This window comes from Hyalella azteca, unplaced genomic scaffold (genome assembly GCF_000764305.2).
Source record: "Hyalella azteca isolate HAZT.00-mixed unplaced genomic scaffold, Hazt_2.0.2 contig16040, whole genome shotgun sequence".
NCBI classification, from domain to species: Eukaryota; Metazoa; Arthropoda; class Malacostraca; order Amphipoda; family Hyalellidae; genus Hyalella; species Hyalella azteca.
In genome coordinates, this window is record NW_025945867.1 from 69,761 (window position 1) to 95,146 (window position 25,386).

The 25,386-nt window shown below is 38.4% G+C and overlaps 1 protein-coding gene across 1 annotated transcript; it reads left to right on the forward strand.

Annotated features, from left to right (window-relative positions):
* The first annotated feature begins 4,522 nt into the window (after positions 1–4,522).
* On the forward strand, positions 4,523–24,181 carry LOC108682213 (prolyl 4-hydroxylase subunit alpha-1). The gene is made up of 12 exons (XM_047884715.1): positions 4,523–4,728; positions 15,445–15,669; positions 16,063–16,217; positions 16,704–16,880; positions 17,339–17,694; positions 18,140–18,283; positions 18,863–18,997; positions 19,506–19,644; positions 20,317–20,402; positions 21,390–21,518; positions 21,608–21,676; positions 23,065–24,181. The coding sequence occupies exons 2-12, from the start codon at positions 15,479–15,481 to the stop codon at positions 23,212–23,214; spliced, it is 1,731 nt and encodes a 576-aa protein (XP_047740671.1). The 5' UTR covers positions 4,523–4,728; positions 15,445–15,478; the 3' UTR covers positions 23,215–24,181.
* Positions 24,182–25,386: the final 1,205 nt, after the last annotated feature.

Sequence of the window (25,386 nt, forward strand, 5' to 3'; positions counted from 1 at the left end):
AATAGCTGAATTTAAATTAAACGATCGACTGAGCAGCTTACCCCGGAGATGTAAACACGTCGACGTGAAAAAGCAAAGTGATTCTACCGTGTGGTTCTAGCTCTGTCCGCTAGCACGTTCTAAGCGAAAATCACAACTTTCGAGTGATCGCATTAAATATAAAAAGTATTTTTGTCGTATATCGAGCTATATTGTAACTCGAAAATCATACGAATATTATTAGTGCTAGAAAATTGAGAATATCTCTTGACAAAATGTTTGCATGATTATTGAAAAGTTAAATTGACGACATAGGAAGTAATTGGCAAGTTTCTAGGTAATTAAGTTGCGAATAGCTATAGAAATTGGTGATTAACGAGTTAGAAGAGTTAATAAAAAAATAATTACGACATTTACAAGAAATGATAGTGCGAGTTATGATCGAGTCACTATACAACTATGTTCCAACTGCTTATCCAAGAAACTCACTTTCGCGGTTATTCCATATTTGTACACGATAAAGCGACATAGCTAAAATGCCGTCCCTTTTTTTTCGACCCTGTCGTAGAGAAAAGTTTTGAGGAAGACAACTTTGTTCTTTCTCCGCCTACCGCCTCATCTACACGGCCCTACTGCCGACTTTCGTTTCAATGCGTCTCATTTGACTTGAAACAAAATGGGTAATTTTAAGATATTGTCCTCTAAACGTAATCTCTAACCTTATTTCGGGTATCGTAGTCGTTTTTCAAGCCCAACCGCATCCGTTGGCACTATAATCGTAATCAAAGCCCAAGTTGGAAAATGCAAGCATAAGCATGGAAATGTCAATAATATCTAGCTCAACTCTCCTTGAAACTGAAATTTCTAATTAATCAAAGTTGCGTCTCTCCTTGCCTGCCAAACCACCTTGTGTAAGTAACTAATGACTCACAAACCATTCTTGTCATGCCAGTTGTAATCTTGTCATCGAGTAGTCAATTAACAACGCTCAGCTACAACGTTATTAAGCCTAAACAATGGGAGTCCAGCCCCTAATTAGTGTAAGTTTCATTTATGTCTTTCTCGACCTATTAACTAATACTAAATTTTATTTCCAGCTTACGCCACCATTATCACCAAAGACTGCAAGTAATAACTGCAAAAATAAAACCGTCCTTTCATCTTGCCTCCAAACCATATCTGTGTCGACACTCCTCTTTCTCTCCCCACTTCGCGGTCTTTTTCAATCTCTCAAAGTCCTTGTCTACTTATCTAGGGCTGCGGCCGGTAGGGCTTATCAGTGTTGCTTTTTCAGGCCAAATTTCGCAAATGTGGGCTTTTTTTAATGCATTGGCCTGACAAAAATTCATTTGGCCTTTTTGTCCGTTTTGGGCCTTTTTTATGGAAAATGTAATTCTCGGCTTTTTTGGTGATAATCTCGTCCTTTAATTTTATCCAAGACGAGTACATCCAAATTTAGCTTTGCCCAAGACGAGTACACTCAAATTTTGACACGTAACTGTGTCAACTACTCGGTTTAGACAAGTGCCGCCTTCGGTTTAGGCGAGTGGCAACACTGGCGAGTGCCGCCTAATCCGGGCAACACTTTGGTTGAACCATGGGACTATATCCAGTTGCCGACTCGTATTAATAACCATGGATGGCAGAATTGAGAGCGCGGATAATCGAGTATAGTTTTCACTGCTAAAGAGTAGTAAGTTCAGCATTAATTTTTGAGGTTACAACACTGTTTCTCCATACATTCAGACTTCTGGTGTGAGTCACTACCAAATTTCACTTTGAATAAATATAATTACTCTTCTACGAATTATGATAGGCAATATTTTTTCTACGCATTCAAAAGTTGTGATAAATTTATAAGATTGACTAATAATATATACCATAGTCTTGCAAGGACCACATCATCTTTATACCGCAGATATGAGTATACATTTATTTTCATTTCCGCGTATAAATATTCTACCATCAATACCAAAAAACTTCGCACCTCTCGGACAAAAACGCGGCCTGTCTCACGGCCGGTCTCGCGGCCGCGCTCCAGATTCAGTGTACATCAAATACTTCTCAACGTAATGAACGTAGCTCGATGAAACTTGGTACACGTATTCATTATAGCCTGACGGTGATGTCAAGCTCGTGACAATTTTTTGAATTTCGCCTTCATTCGTGAGTTATATGACGAAACGTGCCGAAACTTCGCCACATCACTAATGCCGCCGGCCACTGCACTATTTTGTTAGCAAACCGAGCCATAACTTTCTAACGCGATTGAAAAGCTTTATAGATGTAAGGTGGCAATCGAATCCTAAATATCATAGTTCTGGACCTGTATTATACGGTTTTATATACGGTCAGCGAGTGACCTGCAATTCGTTGCAGGCTGAAACCTGGCGGCTTATGTAGCATTGGCGGTAATTCGCCTCGTACACTTGGTGAAATTGGCGTATTTTTTGCTGTCTGAAAGCCTTGAGAGTAAATGCAGGCACTGCAAATGGTTAGAACTCCCTTAAATTTAAGAATTTCTTATTAATTTCAAATTGGGCCTTTTGTGACCTTTTCTGTGAGTTAAATTGGCCTTTTTCACTCGGCACCATCTGGCAACCCTGGGGCTTATGACTGTGTTCCGCGAGTGCTTGTTTTCAATTGAAGATTGATTCGTCTTTTATTCGTCAATATTATGTTTTAATGTCTGACCTTGTATTTTGAATTATTATAATTGTTTTCATTTTCTAGATTGTTGAACTGAGAATAGTGTTGGACTCCGAAACGTTTTCAATATCGATATGGTGAATTTACTTGGCGTTTTCTTTGCTTTTACGTTCCTTGTTAACTTGCGATTCAAGGCTCAAGCAGACTGATTATATAAGTACTTATATATATAGATGAAGGCTGAAATGAAGTGCACACGGTAATTGCTACAGGATATTGGTTCTCATGTTATTTCAAATAATACTTGAAATTTTGGAAATCAATCTGTGAAATTAAACCGGCTTTTGAATCTCTGTTTTTACTTTTTTCCGACTTTAGGGTTTTCCATTAGCATAATTTTCAGATATTTTAAGTCTCAATTCATTCCTGGTGTTTTTCGTCAAATACATGTCTTATTTCAGAAGCATGTTTGTGTACATTTCATAATATGCAAAGGTATATATGGTTCTACTAATCAAAATCTATCACCAAGCCTGCGCATCTTCTAACAATCTAATAGATGCTTTTATTTGCATTTCAATACTTGAAATAATGATGTGTTAGAAGAGATTTTAATTTAAATGAAATATGGAGACGTGCTAGCCAGTAGTTATCGCAATCTTACACAGATTTATTTACTGTAGCTTCCTCGTCGACTTAAAGTATGGAATCAGAAATATTCTAATTCCGTCAAAATGTGCCGGCGTTGTTCGCCCGCCGTTGCGTTTCTTTTCCAATTTATCTGAAGGTGATATGGCGTTATATTTAGAATAAATTTATGTAATAGACCCAAGAAATGCTAGTATTACAAGAACCATAACCGACGAATGAAAGATACTCTGAGAAGAATATCACTTGAGGAAACGGGCTTTGCTGTAGGAGCCAGCCAGCGCTAGGCTGCTAGCAGCCTAGCAGAAGCAGACTAGCAAGAAGCAACTCAAGCTCAAGCAAGTTTGCATCAGTATACCTCGAGCTGTTGAAGGTATTGGATGTGCGCGTTATTTGTCTGGCGGGGCAGCACTGCTGTAGAGTCTACTGTTGTATCCAATATAAGTACTTATATATATAGATGAAGGCTGAAATGAAGTGCACACGGTAATTGCTACAGGATATTGGTTCTCATGTTATTTCAAATAATACTTGAAATTTTGGAAATCAATCTGTGAAATTAAACCGGCTTTTGAATCTCTGTTTTTACTTTTTTCCGACTTTAGGGTTTTCCATTAGCATAATTTTCAGATATTTTAAGTCTCAATTCATTCCTGGTGTTTTTCGTCAAATACATGTCTTATTTCAGAAGCATGTTTGTGTACATTTCATAATATGCAAAGGTATATATGGTTCTACTAATCAAAATCTATCACCAAGCCTGCGCATCTTCTAACAATCTAATAGATGCTTTTATTTGCATTTCAATACTTGAAATAATGATGTGTTAGAAGAGATTTTAATTTAAATGAAATATGGAGACGTGCTAGCCAGTAGTTATCGCAATCTTACACAGATTTATTTACTGTAGCTTCCTCGTCGACTTAATTAAAGTATGGAATCAGAAATATTCTAATTCCGTCAAAATGTGCCGGCGTTGTTCGCCCGCCGTTGCGTTTCTTTTCCAATTTATCTGAAGGTGATATGGCGTTATATTTAGAATAAATTTATGTAATAGACCCAAGAAATGCTAGTATTACAAGAACCATAACCGACGAATGAAAGATACTCTGAGAAGAATATCACTTGAGGAAACGGGCTTTGCTGTAGGAGCCAGCCAGCGCTAGGCTGCTAGCAGCCTAGCAGAAGCAGACTAGCAAGAAGCAACTCAAGCTCAAGCAAGTTTGCATCAGTATACCTCGAGCTGTTGAAGGTATTGGATGTGCGCGTTATTTGTCTGGCGGGGCAGCACTGCTGTAGAGTCTACTGTTGTATCCGTTGTTTACCGAATTGAGTCACTCGGGCTGGTTGCTATTTGCAATCTCATCCGCTTCATTACTGAAGACAAGTTTGGGAACCCCTGACTGGACTTGAATAAAGAAATTACATTGTGATTGTCCTGCCTTCTCGCAGGTCAGTTTCGTAGGGTAGACGAGACAGAGATGCCCTTGTTAAAAAGTATACCGCATTACCGCTGCGCCTAGGAACGCAATCTGATGATCTCAGTGTGCGCTAGACACGTCAATAGATTTCGTTGGCGGGAAAATAAACATTGAAATCAATGTGTGGTACTTGTGTAAAGATATTCAATTCGGAATTAACAAATCGCGAAACCAATGTGGATCTGGAGAGCAATTGCCAATCCAATGAAAGAGCAAGTGCCAAGTCGTTCGTTCTCTTCCTTTGGCTTTGCTCAGTGGTCACTTGCTGCTGCTTGGCGTTTGCTATAAAATAAACTCTGATGTATTTTTATTTAGCAAATCGAGCATCTTTGGAGCTTCATTTCGTTTGTGTAATTAACTGTTTATTTTACTTTTGCTGTATTAGGGCTGTAAACCCGGCTCTTTTAATATTCCTCAGCGCAGTTGTAAATAAATAGCAGGAACATTGCTGTCATGCAACTTGCAATTAATCAAACGACTTATATATAGGACGCTCTCGCTTTGCTTTGATTTCACACATTTAACCTGAATGGTATTGCCTGTAAATGTATTAACTAAATTTGAATCTTGTAAATTAAGATTGGTATTTTTAACGACGTATTGATCGGCTGTCAGTTGTTGCAAATACTAGAAGTCGATCACACGTAAGTGTCCCAACTCATCCTTACTGACTTGTGTCCTTATCTTCAAACGGCATCGCTGCAGCTACAGGGCGTGTCGTTGTAGCTCGCCAGACGTGTGGCCCAAGTTGGTAATGTAGTTACCATGCGAGCCAAATTGTATCCATGCTACCGAAGCCGGCATGTGCGCTTCAAACTCTTAACTTTATTGTCCGATTCATTTTAGAAATTCGAAGAGGAATATCAGGCACTATCAGAGCAGGATTAGGGGGTTTCGTTGCGCTGTAATGACATGTTCTTAGTCTCACACTACTTCAACGCAGAATATTATTCAATAAGACCAACTATTCTTTGTTTGATTGAATTCTATACCGTTATTTTTGCGATATAGTTGTTTACACACGTAATCAATAATTTAATCGGATAAAATCTTTCCGTGCAAAATTTGTACGTTGCAGTACGGTATTGAGTCTCGAATTCCCGATCAAACATACCTACTACGGTACTCTAACATCATATTCTCGACTCTCGAGGATAAACTTCTATTCCGATTACAGCCTAGAATTGACATAAGTAATGTCGAAACACCTAAATTTAGAACATTTTGTTGTGTAGTAGCCTGTCACGCAATTTTTTTATTGACTTACACATCAGTGCTAATTTAGTGTTATGAAAATTCATAAGCATGTGGCTTCTTTGAATACCGGTAGTTGAAAGGTCGAACCATGAGCGAAAAACATTCTTTAATTGGCTGTTCGAACTATCCCTTCAATTCCTCTACTTCGCAAAATTGTTCTATTATAATTTTATAATATTGCGACTGCAACTCCTGCACGTGGTGTCCCTACTGTCGGCTACTCGGTGCTATTGAAATACATATAAATTAAAATGCAATGATGATTTTTGCAAAATTGGTTTTTCGAAACAAAGCATTCAAGCGATTCAAAGAAATTCGCTAAACAATCCACTTGGCAGGTCACATTCACTCCGATGCTGATATTTTTTCCTATCATACCCGCCTGCGTATTTTCAAGTTCTGGTCTACTCTAAGCTGGCTTCGATAGCTACTTTCTACGGTCATTATGCCTGCTTATATATGTTTCGCGTAATAATATTGTATATGTTTGAGAGATTGATTATGTCGATGTATATAGAAATTACGATTACGAGCGGAGATTACGATTCTTTGTTCTGGAGAAAGTGCGCCGGCACTCAATAAACTAAGCTCACTGAACGTGATCTTGCCAAAGTTTAATTCACAAATTTATATTCGATTATTACGCTTTTTAATCAATTAACTGTTACTCGAAAAGTGTCAAATTGGTTTTGCGCCGCTTGATAGACATCATTAAAAGCCGTATTCTGATATGTACAATTCAATTGTATTCTTAACCTTTGGCTTAAATTTGAAGCTTCCTTCCTGTGACTGCATTCACACATACTGAGCATGAAAGAACCACTAAGTTAAATACGCATGTTTCAAACATCATTGAATAGCAGGAACTCAAGTAAAAGTGTCAATAAATTAAAGTCAGGAATTATCGTGTTTATCACAGTACGAGTATTCACCCCTCGCTATTATTCAAGATATTATGTCTATGTAGTTTTGTTGAATTCGCATGTAATTCGAGTTTAACAATTAGCCGCTGCATAAAGTCTTGTCAAAATTACGTTTCAATCTAAGCTCCTTTAAGCGGAACGATTTCCCTTTTTTTCTGCTTATCCGTGGTTCTGCCCTGGTTTGTCTTGTACAAAAAGACTTGAATCCCTTGGGGCAGTATGTTTATACATTATACATCCACCGTCATGTATCCTGTTCTCTGTATTTTCTGTGTAGCAATTTTTTTTATTACCTGTATACCCGACTTTAATCGTATCTGTTGTATAGTTATTATATTGCTTCCTTTATGTACAAAAAGGCTTGCCTCCTACTTTTTTATTATAAAAAAAATAACTCTGCGCTTCTGAAACGTATTTTACCAATGTTAAGAAACTTAGTGAAGAGATGTTCTTTTTAGCGCATTTTCTCATTTATGGAAAAAATGCACTATTATGCTCGCCATGTCCGTCTGTCTGTCTGTCCGTGACCTCAAGTTTTCGTCGACGAGAAAATGCGCTCTCTGTCACTCACTGCAGTGAGTACTGAGTTATATTTTTTACAGATATAATTCAGCTCGGATAAATCGCAGGCCGGTTACTATTTTGTTCTATACATTGGTGCTTAGTTGTTACCCTCGCACATGATGGTTCTGAATGCTACCGTGCCTATAATAGAATAACCAAATAATTGAGAAATTAAACTTGAGACGAGCACTTCTCTTTTTGTATCACGACTAGCATTACTGCTGCGATGTTCCAGACATTGAAATTATCTCTGAAACTTATTTAATATTATTTCGTTTGTGACCGAATTAATGAAAATAACCTAGAACTTAAGCCATGTCAGACAAGCGTGATAACTAATTTATACATGTCACACAATCATATATACTCCGTGCACGACAGTGCGTGTTGCAGGTAGATCGCTATTAAGTGTGCGTGCGAGTGCAATGCAGTGTAACTGATAATTACTTCATACGATGAGTGTCAAACGTGTTATTACCAGAATCATAATCGTGCACGCCATGTTCCGTGTCCATGGGATGACTTATCATTATTATGATTGTACATGGAGCCATTCGTGTGCGTTATCTCGCGTTCGCTGGGTGCTGACGCTAACCACTCCGATTTTTGTGCAATTTTGAACATATGTGTTATTCATTGCGGTCATGGATGAATGCATCAAATGCTGCGGTAAAATAACATTTTGTTCGAATTGGTTAGTACTTCTATTCACTTGTTTCTTCTTGGATGCCAGCGACTGATATCTTTCCATCATCGCATAGTTTAGTCTTTTCTTACATTTTTCTTTTTGAGTTTTATATTTTCCTCTCACGAATCTCATGTGATGACTCTGGTGTTTCACAGGATGAGTTTAAATTGTGTTTTTTTTTTGCCCTTTTCTAATCCACAGCTTTGGCCTTGTCCAATGTTTAATATGTGCACTGAGGATCTCATGGCGCCTGTTTTCCGAGGCGTGCCATCTCGTTTAATGCGCGAGCCTAATTTCTATATATGTATAACATGCGAGTTCTAACCTTGTTCGCTCCCTCGTCTCTCATGTGGTACTGTTAACCTTATCGATCGTTCAAGAAATTAATTACGTAATTTTCATTTCACTTCATTCTCGTGCAACCTTCAGATAAGTTAATAATTGGGCGAACGACGCATTTTTTTGTGTCATTACGTTTTTGAAACTGAATTATACGATAGACGTCACGCCTACAGAATGTAATCGCCTGGATAAAATTCTTGAGCGTTTTTGTCCCGCGTGTTCGTTCTATAATTGTTCAATGTGTACGGAATTCAGATTGAGAATTCATTATTTGGTGCTGTTCACTACGCTGACCGCTGAGTGACTATACGATTCTTCACACAGCCTTCATATAGCTAGATATAGTTAATCTACCGACATAGAAATAATATTTTCAACGACATAGAAATAATATTTCAAATTCCGTCTATTTGGAGTGGATTTAGATGGGATTTTCAAAAGAATTCTTCAGTAATCCAATTTAGATTTATGATTCGATTAAAAAATAAATTTCTATAGTGCACTATATTGAGCAGTATTGACGCCAGGCTCTCTCTAATAAGTTCCTCGAAGTTTTATGGCCAAGCCCAACCCTTAAGCACGGTTTTAATTACGATTTATTTTCATGTGCCTATAGAAGATGCAATGATTAGTCCATTTTTTTCTTTGCTTACTCTTCTTGGGGTTCGCATTTTTCCAAAATTTTTACGTGCCGAAAGATGGTTTACGGAACAAACCTACTATCTAGAAGATATTAAGGGAAGATAGAGGGATAGATAAATACTAGGAGGTATGTATTGACTATTGAGGGTAATTCACACTGTGGTCAAGTTCATGCATGATCACGGTTTGCCGATCTCATCATGGTAATAATTTGTGAATTCACGTACGCAAACCGCGGTTCACATCTTTTTCTGTAAAAAAACGTGGAAAATACCGATCGCAGCTGGTATTCGCTAAATAATATCATGCATACCATACAGCCATAGTATGTAATCTGGCTGCTTTCAGCCGTTTATTTGTTGCGTGATGTTGATGCTAATTGACGTTAGTTTTTCCACAGGCGCTACTCTATTGGGGTGAGTGTGCCTATTTATGAAAAGTAATATTCGGATAATTAACAAATGTTGGGTACTTCCCTACCCGAGTTACGCTAAATAATGTCACTATATTAAGTTCATCTCCTCCTGCGAGGAATTCCTCTTTTCACGAGTTTATTGTATACTACCTCTAAAAGTTGATGCACGGTTGACATTCTCCAAGTCCTTGTCCTCCATTATTCTCAATTTGGAACCATCCTATGAATATTCACATTTACGAGTCGTTAGTGAAGTCTAATTTATTCTTTATGGTTTTGACTGTCAGTATTTTTCTTGATATTTACAAGGAAACGCATACATACTATTACTTTCGCTAAGCATACTTCATGGTTGTGGAGAAGTCGTAAGGTCTCTGCCTGCCGCTTCTCTCCGCTAACGGAGTGAGACCGGCAGAGATGATCACGCGCTGAGCGAAAAAGCAGATGCGCAGCCATGCTGGCATCTAGCTTGCATGTTCCGAACGCCCAATTCCTAATCGTACCTCTTCAAGTGCCTAGGTATACTTGAAGTGTCATGAGCTATACAACGATGAATTATTATGCATTTCTTCTTGGAACTAAATATTTGCGTGTATCCTGTTTTAAATAAGCTGAAAATTTTACGTTGCACCAACGACCTTCATTGGCTTCATTCCCTAATCATTTTGTTCAAGTAATTGGTCACGAATTTTTTTCGTGTCGTCCTAGTATAAATTGTTGGGTTGCTTCTAGAATGATTGTTGTACCGCTGTTGTAATGACATCCTAACTTTTATAAATGCATTGCTGAAAATAGAGGCGAATTTCGCGCATAATTTTCCCTTAGTTAAAATGTCTTCTAACAACATCCTAACATTTCTAAATACATTGCTGGAATATATCAGGGAATTTCGCAAACAATTTTATATTTTATAAAGTGTGAATACATCTGCAAAAGCGCTTGCGGTTGGTTATTTTCTATATCTCTAACGAGCGGTGTCTCATTTAGGCTCCACTTTCGACCATTATTTTTCTGCTCCACTGACTGCGCACCGTATGTGCTTCTCTCCAATATTGTTCGTTAATTGCCCTTCTTTCGGCACCACCTGTCGTCACGATATCGTCATTGCACTATTTAGTGTATTCGCGGTCGCGGTATTATAATGAGCCGCCCTATTAACACATTTTTGCTGCTAGGAATGGTTATTTTTCTTAGTACCTATATAATCCTAAAACAATACGCATATATATATTGATTTTGCTGTCACGGTAGAAAAAAGTTTGAAAGACTGCTTCAACCGGTAATCATTCATCTATTATTTACGCAACTACCTTTATTATGATTTTATATTTCCAGAAACTTTTTTCACATCATGGGTTGGCTAGTTCATCATCCTGGCATCGAATGTAGGATATAGTGTCGGTATAAAACCTTAGACTTAAAAACCTCAGAATGGCCATCTTTAACCGTGAATCCAGCCTCAATATCCATCAGACTGTGTGATTCGGTCGACCATCACAGCGATTTGTCCACTGAACACGAAAAATCGCTCGGATGATCACTTCTTATAGCGACGCTTCTCATGTTATTTATGCTTAATAAAACACGCTCATTAATCTGACATGGTCTTCTGAACCGTTCCGTACGCTGATCTTTTTATAGCGCATTTCTCATTTATGGAAAAACGCACTATTATGCTCGCCATGTCCGTCTGTCTGTCCGTCCGTCTGTCCGTCCGTCTGTCCGTCCGTTTGTCTGTCTGTCCGTGACTTCACGTTTTCGTCGACGAGAAAATGCGCTCTCTGTCACTCACTGCAGTGAGTACTCAGTTATTTTCACATTCACCCGCTCACCACTTACACGCCTGGCGAAGTATGCGCTCAATCGTGTGTCCTCGATCGTTTAGAGATGAGCGTGACTGTACGCGTACGGAAAGCGTTGCGAGCTGAAGATGTACAAATGACGACAGCATGTCATCATCATTTGTGCGCACGCTGTACCGGGCTGTCACGAATCACACGTTAGTATTTGCTCATATATTATCATCGTCAAAAAAGGTTTGGATTTTTTGGTTAATACACCAGCCGAAAATTTACTATACAGAAGAAACCTCAGTAAATTCATCTTCTAGAGACATGCTCATGAATTGTTCGTGGTATGATGAAGTGCTCGGTGAGATCCCATAGTCCAAAATTGAAAGTCTAGCTATCAGTTCTTCGTGTCGAACAAATTTTCGAATTCACACGTCTGTTGAATAATTAGTTACACAATCCTGTCCTAATTTCAGTGTGATAAATTCAGGCAAGTTATTTAAACTCTTGCATAAAACAGGGAGTTGGGAGGGATGAATTCTTGTTCAACTAGCGAACTGTGTGAAAATCGGGCCTAGACATTTTCGTTATAACTTCAGCCATGCTTTGAGGTTGCTTCGTGATATTTTCAACAATACGGACTATTAGCAACGTCAAACCAACGTTCTCATCACGCAGTCGAGTGAAAGGCCGCCACCCAACACCACAGTCGCCGGCCCAAGCATTCTTAAACCGCCGCGTGAATCGGCAGTTCTGGAGAGATTGTGGCAGACGAAACTATACGAACATCCGCGCAGTGCAGCAAGCCTGTCGTTCATGAGATGGATAAAACAATTGGCATGAAGCTTAACTATTGACATGCAGACTATTTATTCCAAAGAAGTGTATGTATAGTCATTAATCTCAATTACTGTGAAGCTCACCTAGAAGCGTATTTATATTATCATGAGGCTAAACTGTTCATCATTACGCTTGCATTCAAGATTGTTCATCCATATATCCGTTCTTCAGTCGAGATTTTTTTTCACCAAGCCATTAATATATTATAATCAAACGCGGTTTCGTACCTCTACTTGTGTGTTTACTCTAGTTTAAATTTCTCTTGTTTCGTGCATTCTGCGATTTTGTGCACTTAATACGATCTCGATCTACCAAGTTCTAAACATTTTCTTTGCTCTGTTATTTTTTACTTCCTGACTTTGTAGAGGTCCACCAACCTTTTCCATACTTCCTTCGGTGCCTGGTATTTAATGCGTCTTTCTTCTAGTGTGTAGCGTGTGTTGCAATTCCTCCCAATTTAAACGCACCACTAGCATGAAGAACAGTTCGATTTTTGATTTATGATGACAAATGAAAACCACATAGTTAGCAAAATACTCCATGTGCTGCCTGCATTTATTACTCTAAATCCAAATTAGGATTTGGCCGCAAGTTGCTGCATGAGCTTACAGCTGCTGGACCGCATGCTAGCCTCACCAATTCAGTGGCTCGTCTTTGGGTTTTTTAGAAGAGTTTGCCGTCCTACATAGCGTGTTTATCGTGGGCGGACGAGTCTACTGCAGTCAAGGGCGCCAACGGAAAAAACCTTCCTCTATTGTTGTGTTCTTGTGTCCCGCTGGACACTGGTAATTTGACTCTGGATCAGCAGAATTCAATCGAAATTCAATGCTTGCCTTTAGTATAAATTTTACCACTGTCGTTTGAATTGAAAGTGCGTGCAGCGTCACCAGCGTTAAACTAGTATTAATGTTCGTGAAGACAAGACAACCAGCCGTGTGTTTAGTTACATTTTTTTCTTTGCCGTCCAACGCAAAATTAATCATTTTACCGCCCAAATGACTGGACGGTAAAATTATTTGTGGGCGTTTTCTTCCGGAATCAGATGAATTGATATTAGATATAATGACTTTAATTTCGTGTTTTACTCAACAAAGAGCAAGCCAATTTTGCGTTCCATTATCTTTTTATCTTAAAATCGAATACACATGAAGGTGTCTGAATGATATTGTGTCCGGCATTATGAATGTTTTCCCTATTCTCGTGTGGCCTGCGTGGCGCTTGAAACTAGTCGAGCAGCCGGACTAAAGCAATTAAACTTCGAAAAACCTGAAATGAAGGATTTAATGGTGGCGTCATTTCATCGCGTCAGAGTTGGCATTTCAAGTCGTATCAACACAGTCGCTCAAATGCTGGTGACAGCCGCAGTAGCTCGCGTACGAATTCAGAAAAAAACATACTGTTGTCTAATTATACTGACGTAATTAACGAGTATCTTAGTATAACTGGTCGCATTTTGCGGGTTGTGTAAGTATTACAACCAATCATGTCATTGATGTCAGTTATTTTGTATTCGTTGTTCTCGAAGTAAAAGTTTGAAGTTATATGGATAATTCAACACAATTTCAATGTTTTGAATTGCAAAGGCATTGAATTATCATGAATTTTATCAGTAAAATACAATACAGTTTCCGTTGCGAAAAACGTCCATCTTGGCGCTCGACGAACACGGTCTAAAGAGGTCATGAGAAGGAAAGGAAGGTGGCTGTGGTCAGAGAGTTAGGTTATGCGCCTGCCTGTAAACTTTCACTCCTCACTGTGTCCTGCTGCTGTTTTCTCTCGTGTACCTGCTGGTTTCTTGGACTGTATGGACAAGTATTCTTTAATACCTTCTCAATGTAAACTCTATCTCGCGTAGGTATTAGTACGGTATCCTATTTCGTACCAGTTTCGTCTCACATGCTCGTACATTAGTTTCGTCTCGCGTGCAAATTTCGTCTTGCGTATTAATTTCGTATTGCGTAGAAAAAGAAGATCAGTACACTTAATCATTTCCGTTGTACAGGAGGCGCTAATTCTGCGTCGCTGCATGACCACCTGCTTTTTCAGTCGGGGAATTTTTTTCTGTGTTATGAGTAGAAATTTTTTTAAAGAATTCAGTTTGTTGTAGATTTTCTTCGAATTAATTTATGATTTCAAAGTATTAAATATTCTTTAAAATGATTATTATGATTTTGCGTCGTGCCGTTGAAAATGAATGAATAATCAACTTGTTAATAAGTGGTGAATAACCATTAATCGTAATGAATTAGAAAAAAATCAATGTAGAGACCCTTTATTATTCTAAGCGCGGACTGCACACGCAATTCCTAAATTTTCGAAATAAATTTATTCGAGGTATGGGAGGTGTTTGGGCATTGAACACTTGTTCTTAGATAGAATAAATTTTTCTTCACTAAAGAAACACTTGTGCTTACATGGATCAAATGTTTTCTTCTCATTGAAGACGTTCCCTATTCTCAAGGCTGACATCCTGAGTTACAAGGCTGATATCCAGCCGCTGAAATGTTTATTGGCTATTGAAATTATCTTTAGTTCATTGATACAAGACGGCGTCTTTGTCTGGAATGTTGATGATGAAACGAGGTTAGTCTCAGTTCCCTAACCACATATGAGTTGTCGTATCCGTTATTTGTTTAGTTGCTGAATTGTTACAATTGTTCAATGTTGTTTTAATGCTGATCATTATGGTCGTGTTGTTTTAATGCTGATCATGTTGTTCGGCAACAAGCCATGGGCCTATTTCTTCAACGCTGACTTCTATTAAGTTCTGGGAAATATTTTTTATTCCTCTTGGATAATAATTAAATCTGACTGCATTGGTTTAAAACAAACTATATGCCGTCCATCAAAAATTCTATTAGGCAGTTGAATATATTAAGGAAAATCTGCTTCCCACGTTGCCTAATGCTTGTGTAAATATTCCGTTTTTGCGGATATTCCGATCGACGCTCAACGGTGATTTTGTCCATAAAACAATGCTACCGGTAGCCGTCAACCCTCTACTGTCTAGGGGCTAAATGGAACAGTTTTCAGTGCTCTTATAAGAATGAGCGACAAGAATAAATGCTAGCCGTCAGAAGTTAGACTTTCGGTGTATTTTCCATGTTTTTTGACGCAAATTGATATGAGAGAAATGAAGATGATTTTTCTAACGAGTATAAATATCATTGCTATAGGATAGGTATGCTTCTTAAGTTCTTACTAACTACATTATTTTATTTTGCAGGTTCTGTCAGTGCCATAGACCTTCCCTAGTAACAATGGGGAAGTCACTTGAAGCAGTGGTGATGCTGATCCTTCTTGTGAACTTTAATGTTCAGAAACATGTGATGGCAGATGTCTTCACCAGCATGACTGACATGCACACCTTATTGGACACGGAGAGTGAAATAATCCGTACCATGGAGGATTACATCACTACACAAGAAGCCAAATTAGTAAAATTACGCAAGTGGGTAAAGAGAAGAACTAAGATTAGCAATACAATGAATAGAAATCAGCCCCAGGCTTTGCAGTTTGCTCCTAAGTCCTACCTTTCCTAAACTTTTTTGGTGCTGAAGGCTGAAGTGACTATTTCCATGGCTGTAAATATGAACAACATTGCTCACACTTCACTATGTAGCCTTGTAGGTGATTTTATGAATACAATCTAAATTAGTTTTTGTTTATTTTGTGGTCTAAAGAATATAACTGGAAACTAGTGGAAATTAGAGATAAATACTATGAGTGAAAAAGCTGATTTACTGCTTCTAACTTTTGTAGTCATTAGATGGTTTTTTAAATATAATATATAAGCCTAGTTTTTCTTGCATTATGTTGTCCTAATCCATGGTTCATATTACAGAGATGTTGCTGAGATGGAGGCCCTACACCGCTTAGCATCACAGTCTCCTGACCAGTTCCTGGGTCATCCAATCAATGCCTTCTTATTGGTTAAGAGACTTACTCTTGACTGGGCTGAATGGCAGACAACGCTAACTTCAGACCCTGTGGGGCAAGGCAAGCAATTGATTTCACTTTTCCCAATTTCTTGTATGAAGTTCATTAGTAACACATGGCTTTCAATGTAATTAATTCATACTACCCTAACTTGAATGTATAAGGGTAAAAATTTTATGCCTGTACCAATGCCAGTATAAAAAATTTCACTATTAGCTTAAATAACGGTATTGTGTAGGGAGATCCATAGGAAAGGTTTTTATTTTGGCACTGCTTGATTTCTTCATTAGTTCCTTACAATTCCATAAACATACCAGCACGAAGGTGCTGGCTGCTTTATGAAGAATCAGATGATCTGATGCATAAGAGATTCACTGTTGAAGTGATAAATTTCATGTCATTTTCCTCACTTTTTCAACAATGTTTTTCTTCAGATTTAACAATGTTTTGTCCTAAGCAATTAAAATGTGTTTCTAAATTACTGTACTTTGAATTTTCAATTGCCTCACTAAAACCTATTTACTAAATTTTTGGCAATATTTGCAGCTGTGCTGGCAAATTTCACCAGCCGAGGGGAAGGAGTTCTGAAGTGGCCTGATGAGGAAGACTTGAGTGGAGTTGCCACGGCTTTAATGCGCTTACAGGACACGTACCAGCTCGACACATCTCGTATGGCTGAGGGATACATCAATGACATGCCTCCTGCCCACAAACAACTATCTGGTACTCCATTTGCTATTTCATTTTAGGTTAATTAATCTTCACCGTCATGGTCTATAAACTCATAAACTCGTAGCACAGTTTACTGTAATAAATCTAGATGATTTTAGCCTGGCTTATGAGCAGTTGTGTAGCGTGGTAATGAATTTATTTCTTATAGAAAATAAATTCATTATTATTTATTTACCGCTTCAAATTTTTAATTGAACGTATACTTCCTTCTGTTATAAGATGATTTGAAGCCTACTCATAAAACAAAAAGTGCCTATTGGTTTTAGCCATGTGTACATATATATCCGTTTAAAGAAACCTTCTGAACTGTTTTATCTATGATTCTTTTAGTACCATCTTTAGTGCATAGTTCTCAGTTTTAGTGTTGAGCAACAATTATTTTTTATAATTTTGGACATTTCATAAACCAATGAACATGTTCATTTATTATTGTGTCGATACGTCTTCAGCAAGTGACTGCTTCGAGCTCGGCCGACAGAGCTACAACTCAGGCGACCACTACCACACAGTCCTGTGGATGAACGAAGCTCTTGGCCGCCTGGAAGAAGAGAAAGATACCAGCTCTCGGTCTCTGCCTGCACGAACTATCACTAAGGCTGACATTCTGGAGTACCTTGCCTTCTCTAACTACATGCAGGGGCACATCAAATATGCTCTCAAGCTCACTGATGAGCTCATAGAACTGCGACCAGATCACCAGAGGGCGCTCGGCAACAAGGCTTATTATGAAGAAGCGCTTAAAAAAGCAGGCGATGGGCGTAGAGGTGAAGATGGACGCCTGCTTCAAGATGAAGCTGTTCAGAAGGTGTGTTTGTTATTTTGATATTATTGTTCATGTGGGTGGTGCAAAAAAAATAGGAAGGAAGGAATTGGTACCTATGTGTGTATACTCTTCTTTTTGATATCCTTCAAATCATAGATAAAACTTACACCAATCTATATCAAACTCCATCACGCTGGAGTTTTACACTCGATGATTACCATGTAAATAATGAAAGATAGTATTTATGTTCATTTACTCACCAAAAATTTAATTATCGTCATATATTTAGAGCATCTGAATATTTTCTACTACGGGCTGTGCAATTGGGCATGATGTTTATTGACAATGTGGAGAAAATTATGTTGTTGATGCGCTTCATTTTTTGCCTCATCAGCATATCGTTCATCAATGAATAGATAGCAAATATATATATATATATTGCAGCTTTCTATGTATTCATATTTCAATGCGAATTTGACGATTACAGGGCTACACAGTGCAAGAGGAGACGGACGACATAGAGTCGCTGGGCAGTAGCTGGCAGCGTGAGAGGGACGCTTATGAACGACTCTGCCGCGGTGAAGTACACTCATCTCCTCAGGCCGTCGCGAGCCTCACGTGTCACTATCAGGTCTCCAACTCTCAATTTAGTATTATTTATCTTCTTATAGACTACACTATAAGAATCTAAGCTACATCGGAATGTAGCTTATAGACTACATTCTGATGCAATTTTTTCATTCACACATTAATCACAAAATCTAATAACACTCCGTTTTGAATGATGCTCCGCTGTCATGTCCACCATGCAACTTCCATCTTGCCATGCATCTTCCTTAACAATACTAGATTTTATTTTGTTCCATAGGCCTATCTTGTCACGTAACCTCTCATTCTCTTTAAGCTATCTGACTCCATAACACAATATTACTTGGTGAATCTTTACTTAACATAACTTGCGATCGTGTCTCTAGTTAACGTGTCGTTAATGTAGAAATTTGTATAAACCTCCTAATTTCTCTCAAGTCAACATTAATATCCTTGTTCTTTTCATTTTCATCTTCTTATAGCAGGTGCAGAAAATACAGCGTCTTCAAGCATGTGTTACATACGAAAAAAAAAAAACAGTGTTGAGAGATTTTTATTACAACCTAAAACTATCTCTAATGTCTATCAAATTTGGGCGCAGGACTAACTTGATTTATTGCAGACCGGCCCCGCCCCCTTCCTCCGCATTGCGCCGGTCCGAGCTGAGGTCGCGCATGTGCATCCTACCATCACCCTCTACCACGACGTGCTCTCCGAGCGCGAAATAGAGACCATAAAACGACTCGCTCTGCCAAGGGTAAACAATGTGCAAACAATAGTATAAATAGCTTACTTCTTTACTGAACTTGGATTGAAAAATCGTCTCAACACAAGGATTGTATACTATATTATTCACTCAAATTAGTTGGTCCAATAAAAAAAACATTTCTCAACGTTCTCATTGGCAAAACAATAATATCTATTACTTCGGTTGAACGATCCTGATTGTTGAGACATTTGTTTTTATAACCAACTTCACGATTAACACATTTCGATCTATTCTTGATAAGGCCCAAAACAACCATTTTTAATCAAGTTTACTGAAGGTGCTGCGCTACCAAAAATTAATCTAACTCGTGAAGTTTTTAGTGCTTTCAAAGCCTTCACCCAAACTTCAACATCGTCAGAAGAAGTCATTTATTTTGGCCACTTAGTTTTGTCCTGGAGAAAATATCTCATCTCAACTTTCTCTTTTTGACTCTTAGCTGCCGAAAATTTTCTCCTCCAACGGCTGAAATTTCTATAATTCGTCTAATTTCTTGCAGTTTAAGCGCGCCACCGTGCAGAACTACAAGACAGGGGCTCTGGAGACGGCAAGCTACCGCATCAGCAAGAGCGCCTGGCTCAAGGAGGAGGATGATAATACCGTCGCGCGTGTGAACAGGAGAATTGCGAGCATTACAGGTAACTACTTACCTGCGTTCTTGAGATTTGTTCAAGCATTAGGAAATATGTCATTTAAAGTGTGATTGCTGGTACCGCCGGTAACTACTTGCCCGTGTTCTTGAGATTTGTTCAAGTATTAGGAAATATGTCATTTGGAGTATGATTGTTAGGATCGCGGGCAACTACTTGCCTGGGTTCTTTAGATCTGTTCAAACATTACGAAATACTGTATTGAATTCAAAGCATGAATGGTGGTATCGCGGGTAACTACTTGCCTTTGTTCTTGAGATTTGTTCAAGCATCACGAAATATTTCATTCAAAGTAAGATTGTCATAATTATTATCATTGACACTAGCACGGGTAACTTAATTTGCTGTGATCTATCATAGTATATTGGTAGTATGCGACATTCATACTGTTGCATGATGGCCACCAAATATTACGAGTAGCAACTAACTTGCTTCATGAGACTGTCCCAGAATCAGGAAATGCCTTGTCCTTGTGCATTATTGCTGGCATTTGGGGAACTACTTCAACATTTATATTTTCTTTTTAAAAATGAAATTTCTTTTTGTCTGGTTAGTACGGTATCTTAATGTTTTTCTGGCCGTTTCAGCAACTGAATGAAAGGCATGGCAGCTCGCAGGTTCCATTAATTTCGCCTATGAGTAAATATTCACTACGGTCAGGTCTCGAGATGTCGACGGCCGAGGAGCTGCAGGTCGCCAACTACGGCGTGGGTGGTCACTATGAGCCGCATTTCGACTATGCCAGGGTGAGCCTTCTTTATTATCCCATTATTATCAATCTTTGTTATTTATCTGAATTTTCCTCATGGTGATTCCTCGTTTTTAAAGTTTAATAGAACGTTCTTACATACTTTTCTTAAGTGAATTTTTAAGATAAAAAAAAGTCTCACTCCGAAGGTAAACAAAAATTTTACTGCTATGGATAACTTCACATGTATAATTTCATGTACACGTTGCTAATTCTCATGCAAGTATTATTGAATTAAAATTAATCATGCACCGCCGCCTTGTTCCCAATGTTTTCAGCGCGAGGAGAAGGACGCATTTAAGAGCCTTGGAACAGGCAATCGCATCGCCACATTTTTATTCTACGTAAGTCACTTTTTTCGGACTCGTACAAAGGTCTCGCTGCCTGTCTCATGCTGCGCATCGTTACTAACCTCGTTTATTCGAACTGATTAAGATAAGTTTGCATTCCCAAGGCCCTAATTGCTAATGAGCATGTTTGTTGTGTTCGTAATGCAGATGTTACTCTGATCCGTTTTTCGGCTACTAATCTTGTTTGTACAAGAGATGTTTTAACTAATCTGCTATTTAACATTCTATTTATTTTATCACGTTTCCGTTCGACTAAAATCAATTCCTTAAACCTAATTAATGCTTCCATGTAGACTGTAGATCGTATTTTTGTCAGTCACCTTAATTCCCTACATTGCTCTATTACGCAAGCTTCTAACATTATTCTTCCGTTATTCACGTATCTTGGTCGTCCTTTCTTTTGCTCTTAGTTTGCGTGTTGTGTAATTTGTCTTGGACTTGTCCCATCAGCTTGCTCTTTGAAAATGAGTTTACACGACGACGAAGTGAGTGACAGACCACATTGAGGACCACGCGTGAGTGATCATTGCGAGTGTTGATTGATCACGAGCGCAAATTGTGAGTTTTAATTGGTCACGTGCGATAATTACGAGTGATAATTGGTCACGTGCGATAATTGCGAGGTCTTGTTGCAGGCTGACGAGATCGGTCCAGATGGCTACGTTGGTCCGTTCGGCAATCGTCTTGCAACGTGGCTCTTTTACGTACGTTTGATCGTTCCATTTAAGCACCATTCGTCCGCACGGGACTTCGCGATCACAAATGTTACCTGAATGCATCAGAGCAAGACGCACATTTTTTGTGGCCTATTCCAAACGGTCAATGTTTAATGAATTGCGAGGTCTTGTTGCAGGCTGACGAGATCGGTCCAGATGGCTACGTTGGTCCGTTCGGCAATCGTCTTGCAACGTGGCTCTTTTACGTACGTCTAATCGTTCCATTTAAGCACCATTCGTCCACACGGGATTGAGCTTCGCGATCACAAATGTTACCTGAATGCATCAGAGCAAGACACACATTTTTTGTGGCCTATTCCAAACGGTCAATGTTTAATGACGTTGAACATTGCCAGTACTTTCTCCAGCTCATCGGATTGAAGATACGGTTGCACGGTGAACTATTTTCTCTGATATACAATAAGAATTTTGAATGCTCTGTCTCGCTCTCTATTACGATGCTCAAAATAAATGACTTTTGTGTTCATAAATGGTTATCGAAACTTGCTGTAATTTCCCCTCTGGTGAACAGACACGTGAGTATCACTCGGTGATGCCAGCATGAGGAGATGCATGAAGCTTAACTAGGCAAAATGCGTTGCCTAGTTGTCCTTGTTTGCATGAATGGTTTTATGGTTTGGAATTATGTTCTTGATCTTGTCTCTTGTCATTTAGAGCTTACTCCTTTTTTCTTATTTAAAATGGCGCACAGGTAAGTTGAAATTGAATGGATATTTAAGTAGGAAAGTGGGTCATAATATTGAATATATGAATATTTAATCAAAAATCGTTATATTGTGTTTCGTTTAGTAGGTTTGTGTCTAGACTTGAACTGTGATTTTTTTTTAAGAGTGAATCCATTGACATGTTCCCGAAACAATATTTTGTACCTACGATTTTTATCCAACATTTTCTTTCAAGTCAAATTTTCAGAATGAATGTGCATAAATTGTAAAGATTTTACTATGAAATTCTTTGTTAGTTCACCATTTGAAATTCTTTCAGTTTTAATTACTCTAATATCTGCACTGACTATGATTATGTTTGAAAATATTCCAGACGCGTTTTCTTTTTCATTTTATCATACTTACCCCGCTTATGAACTGAGCCTAATTTGCAACCCAGTAAGACGTCAGAAATCAGTGCCTCTTACCGCTTTTTAAAGCCGTTTCTTTTCGTAATATCCAACTTGCCATGTGATTCCATTCATTTAGCTTGTTTATTAATTCCCATAATTTCTGTTCTCCTCAAATTCCCTCTATTTGTTTTGACGAAGTAGACAAACAGCAAGTGAACATAGAAGGATATAACATCGTAATACATAATGTTCCTCTCCCTTTCAATACTTACGGGTTACTATCGAAATTTCTGTCCGCAATAAGGTTTGTGAACTCCAACAGCAATTTCTATTTCATTTCATTCATTTTTATTTTATTTCTTTTTTCTTACGGTACTAAGCCTTCGTTACGGCCCTGGGTATTGAATAATTTTATTCGTCGTTTTACTTGTTAGCTGTAATATTCGCAGCAACGATAATATTCTTTTCTTTTTCCAACTGCGTCGGTGGCTGGTATGATTCTTATTTCAGTAATAGTTGTCTAACAACCATCACGTTTTTCCACTACGCCGTAGTACTTGTCGTCCAGTAACAAGTCCAATTCTTTTTTCAGTATCCAACAAATGGATCCACGAGCGCGGCCAAGAATTCCTCCGCCCTTGCGAGTTGGACCGAAATGCGCAGTGATGGGACGAGAGATAATATGGAACCTTCAAGACGCCGCCGTTTCAGCGTGCAGTAATTCTATGCTTAGATCAGTGGTGCGGACTCAAGCGGGTTAACTCACGTGAATAATTTGACAATGCGACCAAAATGACGCAGCTCATGTTTTATAGAAGTGTGGACGGGAAGCTCTTTCCTCGCCACCTGGTGAATTTTCAGACTAAGGGTAACGAGGAAGTTTTCAGTAATTAGATTGCTATCGGAAACGAGAACACTCTATGTATCGCTTACTTAATTTCAATGACGGTATAAATGATCGAAAAACAATGAGACAACAGTAAAAAATGTATTCCAATTACATGAATATCTCAATGCGAAAATTGATCCATCAATGTCACACGAACTACGAATCACTGATCTAAGCACAGAATTTTATCCTTCATACCGCCGTAACGTAGTCATAGCAAATGATAGTAGCGAGTGCACTCTGTGGTGCGATCAGAGCTGGAGGAAACTAGCAACCCTCCTGTCCTGCATTTTAGTTTACTATCTCTCTTTCATTTCGAACTTCAATTCGAATAAACTCGCTTTCTTTGTGCAACCCACTCTGGTCAAAATGTCGGTCGAATTTCACACGAGTCGGTGAAGTTTGATGTAGGAAATACGGTCGATTGTGTGGTTTCCTAGTCATGGGCGATTTATTCAGAACCTCATAACTTATAATAGCCCATCAGTAAGAAGACGAAGCCGGGCTGAACTATAGAATCTCATAAGATCTATTATTGTCTCCATAGGATTTTACCTTTAAATTAAGTTTTCGCTTCAATTTTAAACTTGATGTGGAACAATCAACGTGCATCTTTTTACAGATCTAGACAGACAACACCTTGAATTTTTATTCTCGGCAATTTTATTTCGATCCAATATATCGCGAAATTTCTAGTATCATATCCACATGTTGGACATAAATACAATTAGCTTAAATAATGTGCTTCATTGTGTTTGTGGTATCCAAAAAACAAGACTACAACTTCACTTTCATGCATGGCACAGGCACACCTAAGTTCAACTAGCATCGAGCGGAAGGCTGAAAATGCCATGAAGGGATCTCGTGTTTTGATCCGCCCACGAACCTCGTCAAAATTTCTTTCAATTGTTTGGGTATTGTGTTCCGAAGAGTAAAAGTTGACGTGTTCAACTAGCAGTCAAATCTTTCATAAAATATTTTCTAATTTTGTCCATCTATTCAAGTAAATGACTGGTGAGCTGGGCAAAGGATTAAATCTTGTCCGGCTCTGTCATTTTAAATAATTTATTTCTGCTGAATTTTTTTATGATGGGAAAGACAAAAAGGAAGAATATTTTGCACTTGAGTAGTTGCTCCAGAATTGGGAAGTGGCGGTCACGTTTGTTACTACGCTGGTAACCATATGGTAATTTAAAATCGTGTTCACAAACGGCAGCATTTCACTTGCAACATAATCGTCTCACGGCTCGTCAAGTTCCGTGTGCATAGAATAGAACGAAATGAAACCAAGCCTTGTAACTTTCTAAACCTCTTTCCTGCTTCAAAATAAGTACATTTTTACCATCATCGGTATATTAGATTGTATATAAATGACAGGAATTTAACCCTGGCCTTGCAACGTTTAATTGTAAGTAAGAAGCCAAGCCTTACATTATAGGTTACGCAACTGCCGAGCGTAGGAACAGTACGCTATGTTGGGGAAAATCGCTGCAAAAAAAATCTACAAAAAGGAGTCGACAGAGCAACGTCAATCTCCTTTTGATGCATAATAACTACCTACGCGAAAGTATTTAAGTACAAAATATGATGCCATACTGCAGTACCGATAAGTTCTATCAATCGAGTTAGATTAAAGCAATGAATGAAAGGAAGAAAATAAGTGGAGGATACGGGAAAATTTAGGTCCAGAAGCTAGCGAAAATATCTGACGAATGGCACTTGCTGAGAAACAAACAAAAACTAGTTAAGTGCTATCTGAATAAAAAACTAAAATTCTGTATATAATTGCTGTAAATCAGAATTCCAAAATGATCTTTTAGTAAAATTTAACGACGGAATTGAGTAGAGACCGATAGAGCAGCGCGTAGTAACAAAACTTCCTTTCAATTATTATTTTTGGATACGTGAAAAATAGTTCAGAAATTTTGAAAGCAGCACGAACATTACGT

What these genes read in the sequence shown, in the direction of transcription:
- LOC108682213 (XM_047884715.1), top strand. Translation starts at nt 15,479, where the DNA reads ATGGGGAAGTCACTTGAAGCAGTGGTGATGCTGATCCTTCTTGTGAAC. An exon ending in CGCATTTCGACTATGCCAGG is followed by an intron (nt 20,403 to 21,389) that starts GTGAGCCTTCTT and finishes GTCTTGTTGCAG; the next exon opens with GCTGACGAGATCGGTCCAGA. An exon ending in TTGCAACGTGGCTCTTTTAC is followed by an intron (nt 21,677 to 23,064) that starts GTACGTCTAATC and finishes TTTCAGTAATAG; the next exon opens with TTGTCTAACAACCATCACGT.